General features: G+C 32.0%; 1 protein-coding gene, 1 long non-coding RNA gene and 1 pseudogene across 4 annotated transcripts; 1 reads left to right on the forward strand and 2 right to left on the reverse strand.

Annotated features, from left to right (window-relative positions):
- Positions 1–255: 255 nt before the first annotated feature.
- LOC146912322 (uncharacterized) lies at positions 256–3175 on the reverse strand. 2 transcript variants are annotated; one of them, XR_015016413.1, is made up of 3 exons: positions 2902–3175; positions 1090–1513; positions 256–746 (listed from the first exon to the last, which is right to left on the reverse strand). It is a non-coding gene; the product is annotated as an uncharacterized LOC146912322 (long non-coding RNA). The 2 variants fall into 2 exon arrangements; XR_015016412.1 differs by having other exon boundaries at positions 256–1513.
- Positions 3176–10674: 7499 nt separating this feature from the next.
- Positions 10675–12167, forward strand: LOC146912323 (UPF0481 protein At3g47200-like). Its single transcript, XM_085720409.1, has one exon. It carries the CDS (start codon positions 10748–10750, stop codon positions 12005–12007), a length of 1260 nt encoding a protein of 419 aa, XP_085576535.1. The 5' UTR covers positions 10675–10747; the 3' UTR covers positions 12008–12167.
- A 2562-nt stretch (positions 12168–14729) lies between these two features.
- LOC146912324 (putative protein phosphatase 2C 25) lies at positions 14730–19877 on the reverse strand (annotated as a pseudogene). The gene is made up of 11 exons (XR_015016415.1): positions 19209–19877; positions 18418–18757; positions 18130–18309; positions 17806–17898; positions 17578–17653; positions 17260–17297; positions 17119–17183; positions 16977–17022; positions 16682–16838; positions 15415–15531; positions 14730–14919 (listed from the first exon to the last, which is right to left on the reverse strand). The product of XR_015016415.1 is annotated as a putative protein phosphatase 2C 25 (transcript).
- Positions 19878–25964: the final 6087 nt, after the last annotated feature.

Consider the following 25964-nt stretch of genomic DNA (forward strand, 5'->3'; position numbering starts at 1 on the left):
AAGTAGTATGTATACACAAATATATTTTATTTTACTCTCATGGCAGTCAATTCGTTTTTATATTATGCAAACGTTTGCATATATTTGAAGAGTTAAATGGTAATGCAATGGAGATTTGTGTACAAAAGTGGTTCCACATAACAAATTGAATTGAAAATCAGATTATCATACTCACAAATGTGAGTGTTTGCAAGTCATTTGTGATTTGGCAGGGGTAACATCTCAAGAAATTTGATTTGGACTTAGCACAAAGGATAAAAAAGATATATAGCTTCAATTTTGGTAGAGCTATAAGAAATTAAAAGTTAGGTCACCACACAAAATGAGATGCATGTAAGAGTTTTACTTTAAGGAAAACAAATCAATGCAATGCTCTACTTTTTTTTTTGAGGGGGATGTTTCGTAATATATTTTCATCTCGTGAATGTAACCTTACATATAATTTGAAAGCAAAGACACGTCATGCATGTGTCTCACAATGGTGCTTCATTAGTTTTTCCGATAGTTTATAGATGTGTGTAATGCGACTCAAGCCTTTTTCTCTTCTACATGCAACACGGGTCCCTTCTACTTTGTTGATGACCTTTTTATTTTTTGCATCGTTACATGTCCTCAAGATATAACAACAAACAACACTATGAAAATATTTGGTAAGCAAAAAGTTATGTCTTGTACAATATTTGGTAGGCAAAAAGTTATTTGTCTTCTTAAGCATTGCCATTCAACTTCTTCCTCTTCTTGAGGTTCTTCACAAAAAAGCACAGAGAAAATGAGTGTTTGTGTCATACACTCGCTGCCAATTAAAACACTTAAAGAGAAAGCGAAGTGTGAGAAAAACAATATGAGATTTAAATAAATAAAAAACCATTAATTGGGTATCATATATATTTTTCGATGAATTGTGAAGAACTAAATAGAGGAAACATTTCATTAAACCTACACCAATGCTACCTAGATCTTCATTGTGTCTGCAAAATTTAACCGATTTTGTAAAAAAAAAAAAAAAAAAATTCTCATCTCCAGCTAATTCTAATCTTACACAACTCCAGGCTTTATTAAATTATATTATTTCGGTTGAATTAAACTTACCCAAGACAATGCCAATCCACCACATCTGCTCGCCGCAGTCTTGAATCGTACAAATTTTATTTTTCTCTTTTGGTGCACCTCTACACATCGAAATCACCCTAAATTGATATCACCTTATCTTTACCTTTACCGTTAAGACAACCACACCCCATTCCCATGCCTGCTTCGTACGAAATGAGTTTTCATGCGTACCGGAAATTATAGAGATGAGTGGTCCCTAACCCCTTATTTTATGTTATAGTGACTCTCAAGTATAGGAGAATTCTCCACAATTAGGATACCTTTTTTGACTGTGTACAATAAATCAAAACAAAGTCTCACCAGGAAACATAGTTTATCAATCCTACAACAAAGACTTCAATAAATATCTCAAAAGAATGTCACACTTAATCCTTCCACCTTACTTCAAAGCTTTGAGTATCACCTGTCATTCAAAACCAACTCATCAGATCAAAACATGTAAAAAAGGAATTATACTGATATTAAGAATATTGTATTGTACTCCTTCTTAATGTTTCAAGTTCGATTGGCTAATTTAACTTCTAAAAATATTGAAAATATTGTAGTGTTTTTTTATACGTAAAACCCTCGGTTACAAATTGTTATCTCTCAAATTTGTCAAACCCACATTCATTGTTTATCTTCAATCTTGTTAGTGTGTTGATATTCACTTACATATGAAGAAAACTAATTGAAAAGGAAATAAAAAGTCACTGGAAAAGTAATAAACTACTATCAAGCTAAAAATAAGAGCAGATGCATCAGCGTGAGTGAAAAATAGTGATGGAATCTAAGAGTAGCACAACGAAAAGTTTCAACATCTGCACAATCTTGTTGTGGTTCATAGACTTATTAACACTCCACTCGCCCTCTCAAAATGGATCAGATCAAAGTGTTTTTAATGGATCAAGAGGATTATGATGCACTCAAACAAACACAACAAATAAGGAAGCAATTAAGATTAAAATTAAGCAATAACAAATAACAGAAAGTGAAAACTATAATAGGAACAAAAGGAGTTGACAGTTTATGAAACAAAAATATATGTCTTACTGATGGCAACTTCTCTTGTGTGCAAGGTTCTTCTTCCTTCAATTGTAGTACTCTTCCCATCACATTCTCAATACGTTCTAATGGTTGTTAAAGTATCCCTTAAACATAATATTGTTCAGATTTGGAAGGATTTGAAATTAACAAACAAAAACCGGTTTGTGTTTGGATAATCACGCTAATATATTTGTCTTAATCATGTTATTGCGAAATATTATTCTGGAATTTTAATTAAAAAGGATTTTGAACCCTATCAATTCTCTATTTGCTAGTTACTGTGTTTTAAGTTTTCTACAGCATATACTCGAAATTTGTATGATTTCTGATTTTTCCCCTATCAAATGCTTTCAAATGAGGACCAAACCTATAACAGAAATCATGAAATAAAGATTGAAGAAATGAGCATAACATAAAAGGAAGCCCGTAACACAATTTTTGTGGATCCTTGTTGTTGTTGCGGCCATATCTTGTGCTCATGTTTACGGTGACGCTGCAAGCAGCCATTCCACTATGTTTTACTTTTTAATGGTAGCCAAAAACACCACAATCTGACCATCTCCTTATCATTACCCTATATTGTATCTTTCTCCCTTTTAGGTTCAATATTGTTAGATGTAGTTTTGAGGTTGAAGAGGAAAATTATAAGTAAACGGAAAATGGACAAAATTCATCAATAAACAGAAAATTTAAAATAACAAACAAATAGCGATTCCATTGTTAGCAAATCAATGGTAGTGGAGAGAAGAAATCAAAATACTAAACCTTGATATTGTGTGGCTTCCTTCTCTATCCATTTTTATATCCTCTTGTTTCTTCTTCTCTTTGTCCGTCTTTAATTTCCAATTTATAAGATATTTCACTCCATCCCTTTCCTCCTACTCTCTCTCCTTTTACCATACACACGCATGTTTTCATTAAGGATTTGAATTGAGAAAAGCCTACAGTTATTTTACAGTTTCATATCTGTGTTTTTTTTGGAATATTTGCAATACTTGGAGGGTAAAATAGGAAAGAAAATAGGCTACACCAAAACTAAGTATTGCCTTTATTAATAGTTATAGATAAATGATAAAAAACAATATTTTTTCCTTCAAAAAAAAAACAATATTTTTCTTCAAAAAACAACTCATTTAACTATTAATTTAAACAGTAAGTGTACCTGTACACTCAAATATATTGGGTGTACCATAGAATTTGCGATAAAATTTATATGGTCTCACTCTTTTTTATGGGATCAACTTTTAAAGTGTAAAACTCATAAGAGTTTTATCAAATAAGAGAATGTGTGTTGAAGAGTATTGATAAAATAGTGTTCATAACACTCTTCGACTAATAATATTTAAATTTTCACATAGTGACTGCAAAGGAAGGCTGGTGGAAGTAAACGTAATAATATTTAAATTTTCACATAGTGACTGCAAAGGAAGGCTGGTGGAAGTAAACGTAATAAATGTAGTTCCTCTCAATTTCAAACTTTCATCTATCTAAATTTTATGTTAATTATCAATTTTCATCTTTCTTTTTTTTTTTTTTTACAAAAGTTGACATTCCATTGACTTCTTTGATGACATATCTATATATATACTGTATATAAAGAAAATATATCATTTTAGACTGATTTTTTCTCTTTCTAATTATACTTTTAAGCAAATTTGACCATAAAAATGATATTTTATTCATGTCATTAAAAAGATAAGAATTTATATTATATTTGTTATATTTTTTGTGAGATATTAAAAAAGATAAGTTTAGTTTCTTACTTCCTTAAAAAAAATGTTTAGGTTGTTACAATAAGAAAATGAAAAACATCTATTATCTATACCTATAATTTTAATCAAAATAAAATTAATTTTAATCAAAATTTCATAAAAATTTGTAAGTTAAAGTCTCCTCTGAAAACAATTTTTGGCGAGGTTATATTTACCCTACAATCGAATTTTGGATTACGAGAGCCCCTTTCCCTGAGAACATGGGGCTAACACCAAAAAAATATGAAGGATTTGTGTAAAAATATGAAAGATCAAAATTACAAAATGAAAAATGAAGGGATCCAAATAAAATAAAACCTAATAAACTTATGATTGCTAACCAAATATTTTCTTGTTTCTTTCGTTTATATTAATTATCCATAATCGATTGATAGTTGAAGGAAGGTTGATGGAAGTAACACGATAAGTGGTAAAGAAATGGTATATCGACATCAAAATTAGTTATTCAACAACAACAAAGATCTCAAATCTGAAGAAATGGGACAGAAATTACCCATTTATTTTATTAATATACTAAATATAAATTTCTTCCCTTATATTTGGTTCATCATCTACTTTTCTATTCAATATGAATTTTTTAATTTACATTTGACTTACCAACCACTTTTTGCTCAGGGTGATATTGGAATTGAGAAATGGTATGTTGGCAGTGACAAAATTAGAGTAAATTTTCCGAGGAGGTCAATTATAAAGATTTTTTTAATATTTATATAATTAACTTAAGGGTTAAATATATTTTTAATCTCTATAAAAAATGTGTTTTTTTGAAATGAATAAATCTATCGATTGAGGGATAATTTTTTGGCTTTTTGGTTTCTCTTTTTTATAAATAAATTTATTTGAGGTTGCTTAAAATATATTATTAGAGTAGCTTAAATAAAATGTACTCAAATCAGTCAAGATAAATAATTCTTTTGGTTAGCTTTGGCTACCACATCCTTACAAGATGTTTCAACATTGGGGAGCTTTGTTTTCTTAAGGGAACTTTGGGGAGTTTATTAAGGGCATATCTTAAAAAGAAAAAAAAAAAAAAGAGTGTCACTTGACACTTCAGACTTCACCCCTTAACTTTTGCATTTTAGGTTAGGGGTTGAAGTCTCATATACTCTTTCTTACATATATTTCATAGATGCTGTTTTAAAAAAGAAAATCAAACCAATAATGTTTGTTTTGAATATTTTATGAGTTTAATATGTCGAATTCCCGGCAAGGTTTAACATATATATGATTTTCGTCTCAAAATAACAAATATGTGATTTTAAAAAAAGTATAAATCCTAAAATCTTCTAAAGATGAACTAATAATGGTACATGAACAATATACAATTGTCTCATAAGTCATGAGAGATTTGAACTCTACCTTTCAGATTACAAAGCTAAATTTTCATCACATCACATCTCTTATGTTGTATATAAATCAGTTTTATAAAGATGAATTAAATTTAATTAATATAAAAATGTACGATGATATATTAAAATCTATTGATTCTAGCTAGTGGACCCCTCTAGAGAAAAGTATATTATAACTTGTCTTATACATTCCTTTTCATGCTGAATGAATTCAAATTGATCCCACGAGGAACAACTATCTCCCATATTTTCCATTGACCATTAAATAAGAAGCTCTCTCAATTCATTGTGTTCATCGAAATGGAACAAGTGGCCTTTTCTAGAACCTCAAAAAATAATTTTCAATTTCATTATAATACTCCATCCGTTTCACAATACTTGTCCATTTTGGAGAATAATTTTCAAGTTTCAATGCAACATTAATTATTGGTTTATCAATAATACCCTTATCTATTTATTGTAGAGAGAGAAATAATATAATGAAATAATAAATGAGTAAGGGTATTATAGAAAAAACACAAAGAATTTCATCAAAAATGACAACATTTATTTGATTCCTTGGTATGTGTAATTTTTTCAAAATGGACAAGTATCGTGAAACGAAGAGAGTAGTAAATTAATCAAATGTAAGCTGCCTGTAAGTTTCTTGAAAGGGAAATGGTGGGGTTAAATTATATCATCAACTTTGAAATCTTTGCATCATCAACCTTCTATTTTCCCACTTCCAAATTCCGGCAACTTCACAGCAATTCCTGCATGTGGTTAAAGTTACTTATGGCAAGGACAAATTAAATAAATAAATTAAAAGATCAAGACTAAAATCGATCTATATATACCTATGTAACATGTTTGTATGAAGCAAGTAATAATCAAGGAGTAGGCAATGCGAGGTTGGTTTGAGGGAATCCTGTCGCAGGAGTGATGGGACCGGCCTATGGTATAGATGTGAATGTCTATGATATGAATATTATCATATAGTGGTGCCATCCTCCTGCGACAGGATTCCCTTCAACCTTTGGCTGACAACATAATTTTGATGTTTTTTCTCTTTACGTTAGAAACTTTCAATCAGCAGGTTCTAGAACTGGTTGGTTTGTAAGTTCAATCTTGTTTGTACTATAGTTTTGTCGAACTGGATTGAAGAAGTTGAGTTGTGATCGGTTTACCTACTTTTATTTTACAATTTGTTTTGGTATAATTTTTTATGTTCATGTCCTTTTGATAATTAGAAAATTATTTGCATGTCCTTTTAAACTTCTCCAGCAGTGCTATTCTGATTATTTTAGCTATTTTTTTTTTTATACAAAAAAAATACAGAAACATTGCTAAGCATCTCTACTGCTCTAATTCCTTCTTTTTGTCATTTTTTCATTGAAAACAAAGGAGCAGCATTATTGGTAGCAGCAACAGAATAAATGGTGATTCTGATGAACAACATATATTCTGTTGACACCATCTAAATACATTTAAACCAAACTGGTAAACTTTGAGTTTGTAAGTTGTAATGTAACTAGAACTCTGAATGAAATATTTCACTATAGTACATCTTAAAATTCTATATTTACTTGTTTAAACGACAAATATTAATATTGCTGTTAGTTTTTACACTGAGGATGTAACCGGAAGTTTGTTTGTTTCATATTGTCCTATAATAATTCTGTCTATATCTATGTGGAGTTTTTAAATTTAAATTTGGAATAAGAAGTACGTTGACTATATATTTGTATACAAATATGTGATCAATTTTTTTTTTTTTATCATAGTTCCTTTTACATAAAGTAATCATATTTGAAGTGTGTATAAAATACTAAATTTAAGAACCTCATCTAAATTTGAGATACCAAAAGTAGAAATATTTCTTCAAGTTTTATGCATTCTATTTATTACAAATTCAAAAAATAAATTTAATACACACATTCTAACCAAAAATTACTATACTTAATTCATTAACTTGTGTCTTAAGACATTTTCCTTTAATTACTATACACACATTCATTAACTTTTTCCTTTAATTTATCATGTTGTAATAGTCTAATCTCTCTTTTTTTAGATCCAACTATATATATAGCAGTGTGTTTTGATTAGTTGGAAGACGCTATTAGCATTTTCACATTATGACATGTGAAAAGGGCATGGTTTGCGGCCACAAGGTGTTCACACGTGGTGTACAATTATTTGATGACTTTGACAAATTTGACCAATTAGAGAGAATTTGATATGAATTGTGTACGAGGTGGCAGGTTACCTTTTCTAGCATTCCTCTTTCTAGCATACTATGAGAGAGATGATTGAGGCAAAATGAAGAGGGAAAAAAAGAGTGAGATATAAAGAAACAATAATACATAGGTTCTATCCCATAAATTAAATTTGACTGGATAGTTTAATAATATGTTGTTCTTTATATGCGGTGTAGCATTGTAGCTAATCTTTTGTAAAATAATCTCTAATTACTTTTTTCTATACAAAAGTCTATAAAAGTTACTCTCTCCATCCCATAATAAGTGAGTCTTTTGTGAAAAATATTGTCTTAAAATAAGTGATCCATTTCAATTTTTAATACATTATTAATTACTTTTTTCCAATTATAACTCTAAATAATACTACTTTCATCACTCTTGATTCAAAATATTCCATTCTGTATTTATGATAGTGGAGAATGCATCAACATTTAACAAGAGCACTTAAAAATATTTTTCTCTCCCCTTCGTTTATACTTTTTTCTTCATATGTGTGAAATGAACACATGACTCATTTAATCAGAGACGAGAGAGTAATTTTTGTCAAATATTCGATCTTGGCATTTTCTTATTAATTGAACATCACCTATCCTCAAATTTATCTTTTTGCATTATTCTTTCCTTCATTTCTTTTATATTTTCAATTTGAGTTTCAAGTTTCAAACATCACTCATTCTCTCATACTTGATAGAGGATTGGCAAGTGTACCAATAACTATCGAAGTAGTAAAAATATTGATCCCACAAAGACGGTTTTAATCTCAATAATTCAATTGCGTTATAGAAATAGGATGTATAAAAGTTATTTTTGGATTGCCACTAGGCAGTAGATTTGGTTTGATTTTATGAAATCAAATAACAGAAAATAAAGATTGGTTAAGAAAATTTGGAGAGAGATGAGATCAGGTCTGTCGAATCCTCTATGGTTCCCCTAATTGGTATACTGCACCTATTATTACGAATGATTCTCTAGTTTCACGATAGTTAACAAATTACCCCTAATCAATCCCTTGAGTTAGGACCCTCTTCTCAAACTACAGTCCATAATTCCTTAGGTGGTCTAATAATCATCAAAGGTTTAAGCACGTTAACCTAATATCACTAACAAACGATTATCCATTCCTAGACTAACCATGTTTATTAGAACAATTCAATTAAGTCTAAGTCGAAAGCTATGGTCAGTAGTCATTCGTTCTCACAAAGTCATATTTATATTTGATCAGGATATAAAAAGCATTAAGAACAATTGAATTGAATAAAAACTAGAATATCATTAATAAGTAATAGAGTTTCACAGCAACATAGATCAATTAGGGTTACATAGATTCATCTCTGACCTAATCTCTGAGAGATTTAGCTACTCATAATTGAGTTTACAAATAGCATAATCAATGAAATAATTAAAACATACATGAACTGAGTAAAGGAGGAGGAAATCGCCCTTCAAGCAGTCTTCAAGTCTCAAAATCGCACTTTTGTTCCCCAAAATCGTAACCCTTGTTTCTTAGACTGACTTCTGTTTAAATAGGAAATATTTTCCTGAGTGTCCAATCGCGCCACGCCTATTCCAATCGTGTCACAATGGCTTAAAAACCTCGAGTCATTCTGGATCCTTCTTCTTAATCACGTCACGCTAACAATCCATCGCGTCACGATGTGAATAGCTGAAAATCATGTCTCTCTGTTTGCCAAAATCGCGTCACGATGTGAGTAAACGCGCCGCGATGAATGCCTTCAAGCTTTTGATGTTTTCTTGCTGTTTTAACACTTCTGGACCCTTATAGTTGCTTGAGAACTCTATCAAATTGTCAAAATAAGTCTTAAAAATTACGTAATGATAGCATGTCATCAATTTCTCGCATCAAGAAACCAACTCTCTTTTCCACTTTTCTTTCAAAACACTCATTCCATCATTTTAATCTAATTCTCTCAAACCTTTTTCACCTTTTTTTTCTCTAGACATCATTCATTCTTTCCCTTTTTTTTTAGCAAAAAATCAATTTTTCTCTTTTCCTATTAATAAGTAATTTATAATTACTCTTTTCTATACAAACGTAATTGTATTTCCTAATACATATGAAATTCTTTGAAATATAATTTGGGATAGATCGAGTAAATAGAAAAACAAAAAAACCAGCTCTCTTTTGTCAAAAAAAAAAAAAAAACCAGCTCTCTTTTCCCTCTTATCCTTATAACTCCCTCCGTCCCTAATTATAAACCCCTTTTAAAAAAATCTAGTTCTTATATGTCTCTATACATATACTAGGTGCATTTGTTATTATTTTTTAAACATACCCTTAATTATTACTACTACTAACTTGCATTGGAATCCGAAAAAGTCAAATTAAGTAATAGACATACAAATAAAGGACAAATTAGTAAAATTCACATACAACTTTGACACATTATATTAGTCAAATGAGCTTATATTAAGCGACGGAGTGAGTGCAATCATTAATTGTAAATATTAATTCATCCGTTTCAAAATGAATGTCGTTTACGATTTTTACAAACATATTAAGAAATGCATTAATTAAAAGAAAGAGAGATGTTATTTTACCAAATTATTCTAATCAACTATTGATTTGTTTTTCATTAAAGAAAAAATAATACTTTGGAAGTAGTGTATATAGTATTAATTAAAGGGTACAATTGAAAATAAAAATTTATTATTGGATTGAAAACTGAATTCATTTTGAATTTCTTTTTAGCAAAAACGACACATTTTAAAATGGAAGGAGTAGTTTTCTTAAAAATTGTTTTTTTTTCTCTCTTATTTTTTCTGAAAGGATCTCTCTTATATTAAAAACACCTATTTTCAACATGAAACCACGGTCACCTTTTTTTTTTTTTTTTTTATAGTGAAACACAATTTTTTTTAAAAGACAAAAATTATTTTATCAATGACTATATCCAAAACAAACGGGAACTGCATAAATTTTGTAAGGTAGAATATGAATTAGTTAATTCTGTAAGTAATATATAGTTTTGATGCTTGTTCAAAATAAATTGGTATACCTTTAAAGTAAAAACTTATGCAATGAAAGCGAAGAATTAGCCAATTCTTTTACTTACCGCCAACGTAAAATATTCATTCCAATGCAAAAGTAATAACCAATCGGAAGCAAGGTATAACATGAGTTATACCTTTTTGAAAATCTTCATCTTCATATAATAAGGATAAGAGGGAGTGTCAGAAGACTTGAAACTTAATTCCAGCGACCAAGCTTTTCATTTTCTTGCTGACTCTCAAGATGTCACTCTCCTGCTTGGTGGATATCAATGCGATGCTCGACAGCGCAGAGCCACCTCCAACCGATGACTGTTGCATCTACAAGGTCCCTTCTAATATTCGCAAATTCAACGAAGACGCATACACACCCAGTGTCGTTTCCATTGGCCCCTTTCACCACGGTCACCCCAAGCTCCAAAACATGGAAAGTCAGAAACTCATTCACTTCAAAGCTTTTCTCCAACGAACCGACACAAGTTTAAACACCTTCGTCAGCTACATAGATTCTATCTTACCTGATTTCAAACGCTGTTATTCTGAAACCTTACCATTTTCTCATGATGAACTTGTTCAGTTAATCTTAATCGATTCCGCTTTTATAATTCAACTTTTTTGGAGAGAAGCTTATGGTGATATTCTCTTTAAACCTTGGTTAGCTAATGATATAATAGAAGATTTATTGTTACTTGAAAATCAGCTTCCCTTTTTCGTTATTGAAAAAATTTACAATCTTTCATTTAGTTCTACAAATGCCAGTGTTCCTAACTTAGAGATCCCTCATTTTCTTGTACTCGTTATTAAGTATTTTGGTTATTACAATAAATCAAATTTGTCTTTTGATAATGGTGATATTACTAGTATATGGCACTTCACTGATCTGATTAGGATATTTCATTTGCAACATCCTATTCAAAGTCGGCCGAGTAGAGTCATAGAATGGATAAAACATCTACCGAGTGCAACTGAGTTGTTAGAAGCTGGAGTTAAGTTTAAAGTGAACACTAAAAGTAAGTGTTTACTTGACTTGAGGTTTTCGGGAGGAGTTCTTGAAATTCCTCAATTAAAAGTTATGGGTGGGATAGAAACTTTATTTCGGAATATGGTTGCTTTGGAGCAGTGTCATTACCCTTATGAGTCATATATTTCTGATTATGTTGTTGTTTTGGATTACATTATAAATTCTGGTACCGATGTGGATATACTTGTTCAGAGGGAAATACTGGATAATATGCTTGGAGAAAGTAGTGATTCTGTGGCTAACAGGTTTAATGGTATTTGCAAAAATGTTGTATATTCTAATATCAGTTCTCATTTTTCTATTCTTTCCGAAGACTTAATTGCTTTTTGTAATAATCCTTGGAATAAGTTGAAGGCTACTCTCAGGCGTGATTATGGCAAGACTCCTTGGCAAGCTGCTGCTTCCTTTGCTGGAATTGTACTACTTGTTCTCACTTTACTTCAATCAGTTTGTTCTGTCATGCAAGTTGTACAAGCCTCCTAGTGATTTCTCTCATTGTTGAGTTCATAATTATTGTTATTGTTATTATCACCAATTTACGTTGTTTGTTTCAATGGTTTCATTATTTTTGTGTGTTGTATTAGATCGAAATTGTAATTTCCTATAAATAGGTGTTCTGCTAAATAAAAGAGCAACTTGATCATGTTGTATTGTTGTTGAACAAAATGGGTCTGATAGTGTTCATGGCAAAATCTAGGGGTGCATGTAATTGTTTTTGAATGAATTGATTTTGTACAATTGATTTAGATGAAGAAGTGAGTTGAATGTAATATGATTTATGTTTTAATACCTTAATTGAAAAGTGTTTTTTCATTATTCAAGTTGTTTGGATAATTTATATCAAAATTACTTTTGAGTGTGAATCAACAATTAACAAAAATTAGTTTAAATGATTGAAAAAGAATAGGAACATCGATAAAATAAGAGAGAGCAATACTTGAGTAAATGGTAAATTGATTACTGGATCACATCAATAAAATCTTGAAGGGCTTTTCTTTGGATGTAACCCATACTAACTCCAACCTTGAATCGATTTTGAAACAACAATCACTTAAAATTATTAAAAGTTTCCACGACAAATTGATTTAGTACATAACTCACGTTTGATCTTGTGAACTTACGACAAGTGTCTTCCAACTCACAACCAAAAAAGCAGGACATTAATTTTTTTTACCATATATCCCTACATTTATGCTCTCACTCTCCATTTTACTTAAAAAAGCAAACTTTTTGATCTATGGCTTGATAAAGTTAAATGTGCTGTCGATATGATAGTGGAAGAAGAGGGTGTAAAGTTGGTAAATTGGAGATGGAGACAAAAGTTGTTTCAATGGGAGGAGGGAGATGGTGGATGTCTGTAGCAGTTTGGTTTTGGGGGTTGCCAGAGTGGAGGGAGAGGAAGATTGTTTGGAAGTCGGGGGATGAAGCCTACAATCTATTAAGTGAAGTAGAGTTGGAAGAAGTAGAGTTGGCCTAAGATGTGTGGAATCCATTAATTCCCTCTACAATGTCGGCTTTTCCTTAATAAGCTTCATTCTAAGGATAATCTTAGCAAAAGAGGCGTTTATTTGAACTCCTACGTTCTTTGTTTGGGTGGGTGCGGTATGATTGAAACAATAAATGATAGCTTTTTTAGGGCTGGTGAATCTAGTATGATTCCAGGGTGTTGTTTCAACTAGTCTGTCAATCTCTGGTGTACTCTTTCGGCAGTTTTTCAGTTTCTTAGATTTGTGTATTGGTGCTGTTCTATTGCGTTTTTCTTGGTATCAGTTAGTTGACAGGTTACCTTTGAGGTTTGAGGTGGTTTGAATCTCTGATTGGTGTTGTGATCCTAGCTTGTGTGATCACTCAATTTTTTGTAAGTAGGGATAATCATCAACAGTGATGCTAGTAGAACTGTAATGAGCGTAAATTATCTCATAATGGAGTGATATTATTTGAATACAAATTCCTAGTACATGATTAAATACTCTGATAGTTCATTTTTGTAACAAAATAGGTCTTTAAATATTTCGTACTAATGTCGATTTGTTCAAATTCTACAACACTATAGCACTGTTATAGCAGTTATTTGACAACACTAGACTAAACATATTACATATATCATATATATAGCTTTTCACAACTCAGTTTAGCAGAATTGAAAATATATGTTGAATTTTTTTTCAACTGTTCAATTTTTTCAGTAGTTTGGAGCGAGACTCCAAAATCGCGTGATTTGGTTTTCAAATGTTTGGGTAGTATGGAAAGCTGGAAACGTCATGATTTTTTCTAAAGAAGGATTTGAGTCGGAGATGGTCGTAGAAGTGGGTTTGTTTAGTCAACTAATCAATGGATTGTGAATCCTTTGATCTGTATAGGATTTGGACGTATACGTTAGTATGTTTTTTGTATTGGTTGCTTGTGTTTTGGGGTATTAGCAGTGGGTGTTTCTGTTTTCTTCTCTGCATAGTCAGTAGCCGATGGTACTTTCAGTAGGTCCGGTTCTGCTCTGCGGGGTATTAGTTATCTGGTTGTCATTGGGCCGTGCTCAGTCTTAGTCATCTGACGAGGGTGTTGTGTTGCTGCAATTTTTATTTGGTCGTTTTTGCACGGTGTGTGTTCTGCATACACCGTTTAGTTTTGCTGCGTTTTTTTCTGTCTCATTAGCGAGGCTTGGTTGAGCGCTTCTTGGTTTTGCTTCGTTGCGCTTTTAGCTTTTAGTAGCATCGTTGTATAGAACAATTTTTGGCGTTCAAAAATAAACATACAAATCCTACTCCTTTTTCATCTTTTATAAAAGAGTCACTACAAGAAAAACTGCATTTTGCGACCTTTAAAATGGCAGATTGCGACTGTTAGAAGGGTCGCAGATGTACAATTGCGACCCTTCCCCAACAGTCACGGATGTTGGGGTCGCAAGTGTCTTTTGCGACCCTTCATAGAACAGCCGCACCAACTGCCGCAAAAGGCACTGCGACAGTTGCTAAGGGTTGCAAATGAGGAGATTCAAATGGATTTCAAGGGACTTGCGACAGTTGGGGAAGGGTCGCAGATGCATAAAATTTATTTATAAAAAAAACATTGCGACAGTTTGCAAGGGTCGCAGATGTTGAGTTAATTTAAAAAAAAAAATCAGTTTTTTCCTGAATTTTTAATAGAACTATTTACTAATAAAAAATATATAAAACTAAAATAATTCATAATAAAAATATGAACAAATTCATAAACTAAAATATGAATTTTACATTCATATAAAATACAAACAAGTGATACAATAAGGTTTCTTGAGTTCATAACATGAAAATTTAACCAATTATGTAGATGATATTTGGCGAGGAAGTTGTTTTGATCAACTAGAGATGAATAGACTCCAAAGAATGTTACGCTCTGTTTGGTGATTCCAAGTCTTCCACCTAAAAATAAGTCAAAGATTATATAAGACACCAATTAACAAAAATTAGCAATAATGTCACACAAGTCATGATTCTAACTTATCGCGCAATTAAACTATAATTAGTTTCTGATAAAGATGTCAAAAATAACCACTACGGAATAACCATTAGCTATTTATTCACAAAACCACTTAATTGCATTCGATGTGAAACAAATAAATCACTACCTTTCCTTCTTAACTCCTTACTAGATATCTAAATTGGCAATAAGATTAATTCTCTTTGGAGTCTTGTATAATATGTTTAGTTGAACTAATGTATGCTTTTATAATATTCTTATTCTCTATAATAATATAAATACCTTCATTAAAGCCATCTTGGGTCTTTGGCAAATTCCTCAACAAATGGCAATAAATATGAAGCAATCATTTAACTAGAAAATAATTCCCAAAAAAGGACCATAGAAATGGTTTCAATCAAACAGGCTTGAAAGGCTTTGAAGAGTAAACTACTAACCAGCTTAGCTTTATCAAGAATCAGTGCGGCCCTTTCATACTCTTTCATCAAATCTTCCTTTGACTCGGTAACAAGAACAACATCTTCTTGCTTCACTTCTTCAGTAGGTTGATACATCTGAAACATTTAAAACATTATTCTAGCAATTGATGAAGGCAACGTAACTTGTTATAGAGAATGGTTATGTGAGTGTGCACATGTATATTTGGCAAATATAATGTTGACAGTGTTTTGTGCAGACATTCAAATAAACAAAGAAACACAGGGAAAGGATGTTGTTTTCAGATCAGAAATTTGACAGCATTATCACGATTCATATTAAGAATTAAAAAGTTACTCCAGATCAATATTGTCAATCGCAGATTGGTTCAAATTCCGCTACACAATAGAGCTATAGTACCACTCTAGCCGTATTTTTGCCAACATTTCATACTATATAGCTTTTCACAGAACAATCGCAATTTCATAAAATTCTGCTACGCAATAGCGCTGCTACTCAACAACATTGCTCTGCTATGGCGCCACTACTTATGAAGATTATCAAATTCAAAGACATGAATTTACATAATGATGACTGACTCACATTGACGAAGTAATAGTAGGAAAAACAAGAGGGATAAAGAAGAAAATACTTACGATTTTTCATTATGTTTGGATTATCTCTTTTTCCAGATGAAAAATGAAGTGACGAAACAGATCTGAGACTTGAAGAGTAAAGTAGAAGGAGATTATTACATATTGAGAGTTTATATTAATTTTTAATAAAAAAAATATAGCACAGAAGAAACGTATCAGAAACAACAAATGGTATGTCTGCAAACACAGTAAGATCGTAATGAACACACAATGATTCCGAAGCTCCAAGAGTTATCTAAAAATTTTTTTACTAACGAGTTAACTTGTTGATAACTGCACAGTAACCACCGTGAAAATTGTTCTTTCCAATCAGACACTAAGTTGTATGGTTGATAGTTGGAGAAACACTTTGCAAGCGAAAACTACTTTGTAGAACGAACATGCTTATGGAGAAAAACAAACATGTTACAAGTTCTAGTATACTAACATTCAAAACATTTTAAATACAATATGATAACTGTTAAGTAGTTGCATTTTGATTAGCTTCATCTTAAATGAAAAAAATAATATATTTCTGCTAGATATGATCAATATATGATCAAATTCACATATAGAATGAGGTCATCACAACGGTTCATAACTTAATGACACACTAAAAATAAAAGCAAGTAGCTAAGATTAAGACACATACCATCTGGATGATAAAATTTCGCCAAACGTCTATAAGCAATCTTTATCTGCTCATCATTAGCATCTCCTTCCAGTTCTGTTGTTTCACCATACACAATTGAAGAACAAACATTCAAAACAAAACAATTATCCACATAATTTCCATCTCTATTGTCTTCCTACAAAAAACACCAACATCACACAACCATACTTAAACAAACCCAAACACATTAACTTCTTCTTTTTTTTTTACCATTACTCATCATCTAAATACTTTTAGTAACAATGGGTTCATTCTTCAAACCCAAACCTTTTACCTTTTTGTATATGTATGTTGCAATGATATGATTGTTCAACATAAACCTGAAAAGAACAAAGAAGCCTCATGTAATGTCGTCACATTATATTGTTTCATGGTAATTTACGTGCGCCTGACCATATATTAATTATGAGACTAACCTTTGTGCTATCCTATTGAAACATCTCACTATATGCTTTTTCTCTAGATCAGTCCTATCAGATATCTGCAACAAACATAACAAATTAAACTCCAGAGAAGGATACATAATGCTTCAATGCTCGTTTCAAAGATGCACTCACCTTCTTCCTGACCGCAGCTAGTTCCTTTTTTATTCCAGCTAAACATTGCAACAAAATGTTATAAGGTTCGGTGTAAATGGCCATATACAAGTGCATGAATTTTTTAGTTCTTAAATAACCAATTTTTAGATTACATCATTTGGACATTAACTTTCAGCTTGCATCATTAAAAAGTTTATTATTCTTTTGTCCATGTATGTCAAGAAAACCGACTCTTAGTTATGACTAATAAATAATGTAATGTAATGTAATCACTTATAGCACAGAAAAGTACACCACAAAGGTTTGATCCAAAATAGTATGTTGATAATAACTAACCATCATTTGGCTCCAAGGTCAGTGCCTTCTTAAAGCTTTCAACTGCAGCATCAATGTCATTGAGAACCATGTATGCCTGGTACATTTTTGTTAACAATAGCATAATCACCAGAAGCTCTACAAAAACACCACGGTCGCCTACATGACCCTCAACATTACAAATCACAGCACCTTCAGGAATAGATCTAATAGGTAAAACATTACCAACAACAAGGGAAGCTTTTTTACCGCTTTAAATAAACTGACCGGTATACAAACCCTCAGCAGCAACGAAAAGCTCCTTTTGTTTAACGGAAGGGATGACGGAAGTATATTACTAACCTGGAATGAGAAAAAGAACCTTGATCAGTTAATCGTTCGATATCAAAAGGAAAGTGTGTTTATTTACACAGTGAAAATCATCATAATTGATTTTATCTTTGTCAAACATGATTTGAGTGTGCGTTTGGATTGGCACGAGTTTGACATTAGATAAACATTTCAATCAAAGTCATGTTTGACAAACGCCAAATACACATATAGGTTGATCGCAATGAATTTCATAAGTCTTACCTTATCCCATAATCCATCTGAAGCTAATATGAACAAGTCATGTTCAGGTTCAATTCTAATAACTTTAGTCTCAGGCTCTGCTGTCACCCATTGTTTCAAGTGTCGATCTCCGATTCCTCTTGATACAGCAAGAGATCCTTGAATCCTCCAAACACGGCGACATAAATCAACATAACCACCCTACAAGACAAATTTCAAGCATAAGATTAAGAACCAAACTCAAAACACAAGGTTTCAAAGAAACATAAATTAAAGAGAATCAAATACACAAATGGTAAGAAAATTTACCAGGGTCTCAATTCTGTCCTTTTCGTCTTCCCTTGAAGGTCGGTGATCAGATGTTAGTGCCTCAGCAACACCTCCTCTACTAATAACAGCACGGCAATCACCAGCGTTAAGACACAACTAAGTTACCATTCCTAATGAATGTTGTTACACAACAAGAACCACCATGCAGATCTTTTTTCATGAACTCAGAATCGGTATTGAGGTAACCGCGCTTCACTGCCTCCTCAACATCATCTTCATCACTCATGATCACCTCGTCCAAGATGTTCTTTTCTAGGTTATTCGCCGCAAATTCAGCGGCTTTTGCACCTCCATGGCCATCAAATACACCAAAAAAAGCCTGCAATTATCACAAAATAAACCTGTACAAGTTAGATTTTACACAATCACATCTGATATAAGTCCAAGTCATCAGCCACAACAAGCAAGCAAGCATATTCATCAAATCTCAATTAAACATTGATCATATGTTTCTAATTTGTTTCAACTATCTACACAATTCAAATTTAACTAATGCCTAATCACTAAGACAAACTTTTTAACTTCAAAAGCAACAACTCAAAAAATCCTAGCAGCTTAAAATTGACTTTTTCAACTACATAAATTAATCTCAAATTTTCCATATGCAGCTACCAAATCAGACCAAAAAAACAAAATATTGAAATTCTGCAAACAATTAGATCCAATAAGACCAGAGCAATTAAGAAATCAAGTCTGAAACTTTCAACAAACCCAATTGACAAAATCATATCAACATCAAAACCATCCAAATCAATATTATATATTCTTACCAAATTGTTTTCACCTCGAAGATTAACCCCAGCTGTATAACGATCTTCCATATACTCCCTCCTCCCTCTCTTACAATAAACAAAAGGTACCGGAAGGGATGACGGAAAGTGACCTTAGCAAGAGGTGCACCGCGACCTGGATCGTGGATGACATCGGTGACGACACCTTTGAGGTAGCTGTTGCGTTCGCCGAAGTCGAGGGAACGGAAACGGGCGAGGACCTTTCGGTGGTGGATGTGGGATTGGAAAACGGAACCTGCTCCCTTACGTTGATCACGGATGACACGACCCATTTTTGCGGCGGCGAGGAATGGAAAAGGGGGGAGAGTGAGATTGAGGATGGATGTGAGATTGAGGGTGAGCCATATTGAGATTGAAGGAGATTTAGGTTTCAGATTGAGACAAAGTGAGATTGAGGAATAAAATTGGATTTTAGGGTTATAGAGTTGTGGGAGGGAGAATGATATTGTGAGAGCGGGAGTAACAAAAATATTTGGGGAAAAAGAATTTTTGTGAAATTGTGAAGGTGTTGAAAATTTTAGGCTTAAAACCTGCGGCTGTTGAGCTTAAAGGTCGCAATAAATGTCGCAAAAGTGTACTTTGCGACAGTTTGAAGATAAGGGTCGCAGAGTAAGTGTCGCAAAATGCTAAATTTCTTGTAGTGAGTGCGTAAAAATAAGTGTTAAATGAATGTTATAACTATATGTGAAGTCCCTATAATAGTGTCAATACCAAAACCTAAAATTATAGGGGCAATCCTTTTGAGAAAATCAATCAACTAATGACTTCAGAAACTGAGATGAATAGTATAATTAATCATTTACAAGAAGTCAAATTGGCCAGCTATTTTATTTAAAACGGGACCTATATGAGTTTTCCACTTTAATGGATTCAATAGTTATATGAGTTTTCCTCCTTAATTATCCACATTTAGAAACAAAATCACATCAAAACTATATAAATTGATATCTTATAAAGCATTAAACAAGAGTCCATGAGACTTAGCTCATCTATCAACGTCGATAATGTTAGATCAGAAACTTAGTATCAGAACATCACAATTATAGGCGGTGTTTGCCACTTCGTGTACAAAACAAAAAATAATATTGATCAAATAATAAACTACATTCTTGACATGGGAATAAGCTTGTTCAATTTACACTTTTATTTATCAAGTGTTCAATTATACATTTATACCTCAAATAATGGTGAAAGAAAGAAAATTAACAAGAATTTAGGTGATAAACTTGACCTATATCCCAATAAATAGAGAAAGTGAGAAAACCCATAGACTTGTATTTCATGAAGTATATTAACATGAATTTAAGTTTTCATTGGTCGCCTCAGAAATCCAAGTCACCTAAGTTAATTTCGATAAATAAAAAAAGGTTAATGATTTTTTTTAACATACATAATGTTTTTTTTTGGACAAATTTAACATTTATAATGTTGATATCGTTGCTTAATCTCTATAAAAAATAAGTCAATAATCTTAAACCATTGTCATGACTTAATTATAGTAATTCCTCTGTTTAATCTTTGATCTCTATAAAAAGGTCATATTTCATACTCTAACTAATAACTTTTTAGCTCATGAAAATAAAAGATATTTAAAAACCTCTAATATTAGTAATGTACTTAACGCAAACAAAACAATAGATGAATTAAACTGTAGTGCTAGTTGCTAATCAATGTCTCCCCCAAAGTCTGCATGTGAAGAAAAAATAGAAGGAATTTAAATGTAAGATGTTCTTAATTAATTACCTCTTCATGAAACAAATTCGGATGTATATGGACTTCAGTCGAAGAAAGGTAACAACTCCGGTTGAAATTGGTTATACAAATACGCAATTTGTAACAGAAGGTATCATCTCTCTTGCGACCGAAGTCCCTAAATATTTCTTTAACATATAAAAGTTTTGGTGCATATATGCATATTATGTTCCTTTGCTCAAAGAAGTTAAGGCCATACTTATAAGGGAGATAGTCTCTTGTGCTTACAGTTTGACTTGAGTCTAGTTAATTAGGTGGACAAGGGTAGGTACTATTTGGTGATGCATATACCCAAACACCTTGACATAAGCATATTAGTGATTATTTTACAAATTAAACACCTTGACATAAGCATATTAGTGATTATTTTACAAATTAAACTAGAGTTTCAAGTTAATATTATTTTATAAGTAAATTTATTAATACGAGAATAATGATAATCAAAACTCATTACAATAAGAGTTTTCATACATTTTGAAGACAATATTGTAAATCTTCTCTTTGTTTTTTAATTTATTAAAGTGAAACGATCTATAATTTTGATGGTTGAAAGCTAAACACAAACACTTAACTTTTGATTTTTATCATGGGTGGATAAATCATTGTCAGTGCTTGAACTTTGTTTCCTAACTTTTGCTCGTGCTGGGTTATAGCTAGGGTTTTGTTGTTTTTTTTGTGTGTGTGTAGGTATATGATTTATAACATAACTTGATATTCTTTTAGACCCCATCTTTGCACTAGTTGTGCATGTTAGGATTGAACGTAAGAAAAACACAAGAGGGGGGGGGGGGGGGGGGGTTGAATTGTGTTTTGAAAAATTCTTCGTTTCTCCTAAAAACTGAACACACTGATCAGAAGCTAAGTGAGACAACTTCTGAAGTGATAATCAGAATCTAAATGCAGCGGAATAAAACAGAGAGAGAGAAGAAGAACGACACAAAGCAATTATACTGGTTCCTTCCACAATCCGGAAGTAGTCCAGTCCCCCTTGCACTTCCAAGGAGATTTCACTAAGAGTAATATCTGATTACAATTGCTCAAGCACACAAGCAAGAGACTTCCTTTGCTCAAGCACACAAGCAAGAGACTTCCTTTGCTCAAGAACACAATCAAGAGACTTCCTGCTCAAGCACAACTGCAAGAGACTTCTAACTAAACAAAATTACACAGAAAATTGTTTAAGGTTGAACACTTGATATACAATCAGAGGTGCTCACAATACAAATCAGATACAGACTCAATGAACTTAAGAATTTCTAAGATATGACTTGAGACACAGAAATTCTAAGTGAATGCAGAACAATTTCAGCAGAGGTTTGGCACTTGTAATAATGTTGTGAGTCGTTTGTTCAGCATTACCAAAACTCTAGGTCTTCACTCCTTTATATAGAGGTGTGAAAGAGACGTTGTGAAATTGCCAGCACACCAAAGAGTCGTTGTTGAAGCTTGATCTTTCACCTTTGATCTTTTGCCTGATTTGGTTGTTGTCCTATGAAGAACTAATTTGAAATCCATTCCTTATCCAAAGGAACATCTATGCAGGCGAAGCCGTATTCTGGAGCTGTTTTCTTGTCTTGTAGCGTGGACACAAAACAGAGTAGTGGAGAACGTGGTTGTACAATTCGTACAAATGTCAACGCTTTCGTCCAAATTGCAAGCACATGCCTTCAAACACTTTTGAAATGACCGTTGCAAAATTCCACTAATCCTTTGTTGTGTTTTTGAATCCAATAGACAGCTTTTGCAGTGATGATTCTTTAATCCTTGAATCTTTGCAAATCCAGTTGATATTCAGCTTCTGGTGAAATGGCTTCTGATGAGGCAGCTTCTGCAGCTTCTGATGAAACAGCTTCTGATGATATGACTTCTGGACCTCTTGTCTTCAGGAGCACTATTCTTCAGGAGCACTATTCTTACTTCAGAAGCGACTTAACTTCAGGAGCGTTTTTTCTCTTCAGTAGCAAGTTGCCTTCAGGAGCGTCCAAACTTCAAATTTTGTTGTTTCCTTTGCTCTTTATTTGCTCATTCAGAACCAATGATGATGTAACTTTTTAATTATGGTCATGTACACTTGAACAAATATTAGCTAGTCCAATTTACAATTTTTAATACCTTGTTATCATCAAAACTCTTTAAGGTTCATTGTTAAACACATTTTGTTCCAACAAGGATCTCCTCTTAGTTTAACATATTTCATTTTAACTTCTTAAAAAAACATCACGCATGTTACAAAACATTAAAAAAGTTTGCTTAATTGACCATTTATTAATTTTGTAAAAAAAAAATTGACCTATTAATGATGCAGTAAATATGGTGTAGTAAAATCCCCGAGCTTAGCTCAATTGGCAGGGATATTGCATATTATATCCAGGGACAAGGTTCGAACCCCGGACACCCCACTTCTCCACAATTAAATTGTGTGAGCTCTAACCACTACACTACTTGACAAAAAAAAAATGGTATGGTTGACGTTCACAAATTATATGATTTACCCATAAGTACAAGAAATAAAAGAGTGTGAGCTCTAACCACTACACTACTTGACAAAAAAAAATGGTATGGTTGACGTTCACAAATTATATGATTTACCCATAAGTACAAGAAATAAAAGAGGAGTACACAAGAAATTACGTGGTTTGTTATCTCATGCTTATATCAATGGAAATATATCGAAGAAATAAAAGAGGAGTACACAAGAAATTACGTGGTTTGTTATCTCATGCTTATATCAATGGAAATATATCGAAATGTATTCACTAAATAAGCTTACAATGAGTTTGTCCAGACTTTATTTTGGCCCGTCTAATTCCTTTGTATTTTTATTTTAATTTTTATGATATTTTGGGGAGCTGTAGCAAGCAATTGATTCTGTTTTTGGTGTCAACTCAATTAAAATCAGTAGTTTGAAGTTTGAACAATGATATATTGCACTCTCTTTGATTTTTTTAAAAATGTATATCACCTTATGATTATGATATTCTCACTCGAGGTATAAAAACAATAATACCTACATCTCACACAACAATCTATAAACAACTACAAATTAAGATAAAGGATAACAGTTAAATTTTACCCATAAAATAATCATAAGCAAGTACTCTCTACTCAACACACTTCTTATATATAATTTTTATTATTATGTCAACTTTAGGGGAGTTCTATATTAAATTATGTGCATCTCGCTCCTTACACTATTTTATAGGAATCATATCCTCTTTAGTGATAACAATGAATCTTATATAAAATCTCTCCAAAAAAAAAAATGAATCTTATATAATAATATAAAAAAACAATATATGACACCACTATATGATTATATTCATATCATATATGTACCATAGTTTGGTGTCATCTCGTGCGGCAGGATACCCTCAAAACAACCTCTTATTGTTTTCTCAATTGATTCTCAATTGATTTATTACTTGCTTCCTTCAAACATGTTTCATATGTATATATAGATCGATTTTAGTCTTGGTCTTGCAGCCAAAAGTGACTTTAACCACATGCAGGAATTGCTATGAAGTTGCCAGAATTTGGAAGTAGGAAAATAGAAGATTGATGATGCAAAGATTTCTATGTTGATGATTTAATTTAACACCACCATTTCCCTTTCAAGAAACTTACAAGCAGCTTACATTGATTAATTTATTATTATAATATTGAAAGTTCCACTTGTTGATCCATTTCGATGAACACAACGAAATGAGACAGCTTCTTATTGAATGGCTTAAGCTAAGAGATACGTTAAAAGTTTGACTTTGTATTTAATTTCAAAAGACCGAGTTCAAATCTCTTATGGCTTAAGAGACAATTGTATATTGTCCATTGCCAGTATTAATTCATCTTTATAAAGTTTCAAGAATGTTTTTGTGAAATCATATTTTTTTTGTTACAATTTCTAAATCATATATTACCAAAAAAAAAATTGTTAAACTTTGGCGGGAATTTGACATGTTGACTTCTCATATATAAAAATTCAAAAACATACATTATTGATTTGATTTGATTTGATTTTTTAAAACAGCAAACCATGAAATATATGTAACAACGAGTATATGAGACTTCAAACCCTTAATTAACATAAAAGCAAAAGTTAAAAGGTTAATTGTATAAAGTGACAATTCTTTTTTAAGAAAACAAAGCTCCCCAAAGTTGAAACATCAAGTGATAATTCTAATATAATATGCTCTATTTCAATATAACCTTGAGCACCAAGTGGTTATTATGTCAAATGCAAATTAGAAACTTCACCAGATAAAAAAGTGGATGATGGACTAAATATAAGTGAAGAAATGCATATACTTAATCTCTTATGATTTTGAATGAAGATTTAATTCACCTGTGTGGCTGTTCAACATCCAATATGACGATCCATGGCATTTAGGCTTCATACACAACATAAGTAGCTAGTAATGTACTTACCACAAACAAAACAACAGATAAATTAAGCTGTAGTGCTAGTTGCTAATCTATGTCTCCTCTAAAGTCTGCATGTGAATAAAAAATAGAAGGAAGTAAAATGTTAGAGGTTCTTAATTAGCTACCTCTTGATGAAATAAATTAGCATGTAAATGGACTTCAGTCGAAGAAAGATAACAACTCCTGTTGAAATTGACATGAAATCATGTCATTAGTAACAGAAGGTGTCATCTCTCCTGCGACTCAAGTCCCTAAACATATCTTCTACATTTAAGCCTTTTCGTGCATATATGGATATTATGTTCATTTGATCAAAGTTAAGGCCATATTTATAAGGGAGATGGGTCTCCTAGTCTCTTATGTTTACAATTTGACTAGAGTCTAGTTAATTAGATTGGGCAGGGGCAGGTACTATTTGGTGATGCATTTATCCAAACACCTTGACATAAGCTTATCAATGATTGGTTTATAAATTAATTAGAGTTTCAAGTTAATATTATTTTATAAATAAATTTATTAATGCAACAAGTGTAAACAGTTATAACCGATAAATTCACTGAACAT

Source organism: Medicago sativa, chromosome 6, assembly GCF_051527215.1.
Source record: "Medicago sativa cultivar Bolivia chromosome 6, Bolivia_mono, whole genome shotgun sequence".
Taxonomy (NCBI): domain Eukaryota; kingdom Viridiplantae; phylum Streptophyta; class Magnoliopsida; order Fabales; family Fabaceae; genus Medicago; species Medicago sativa.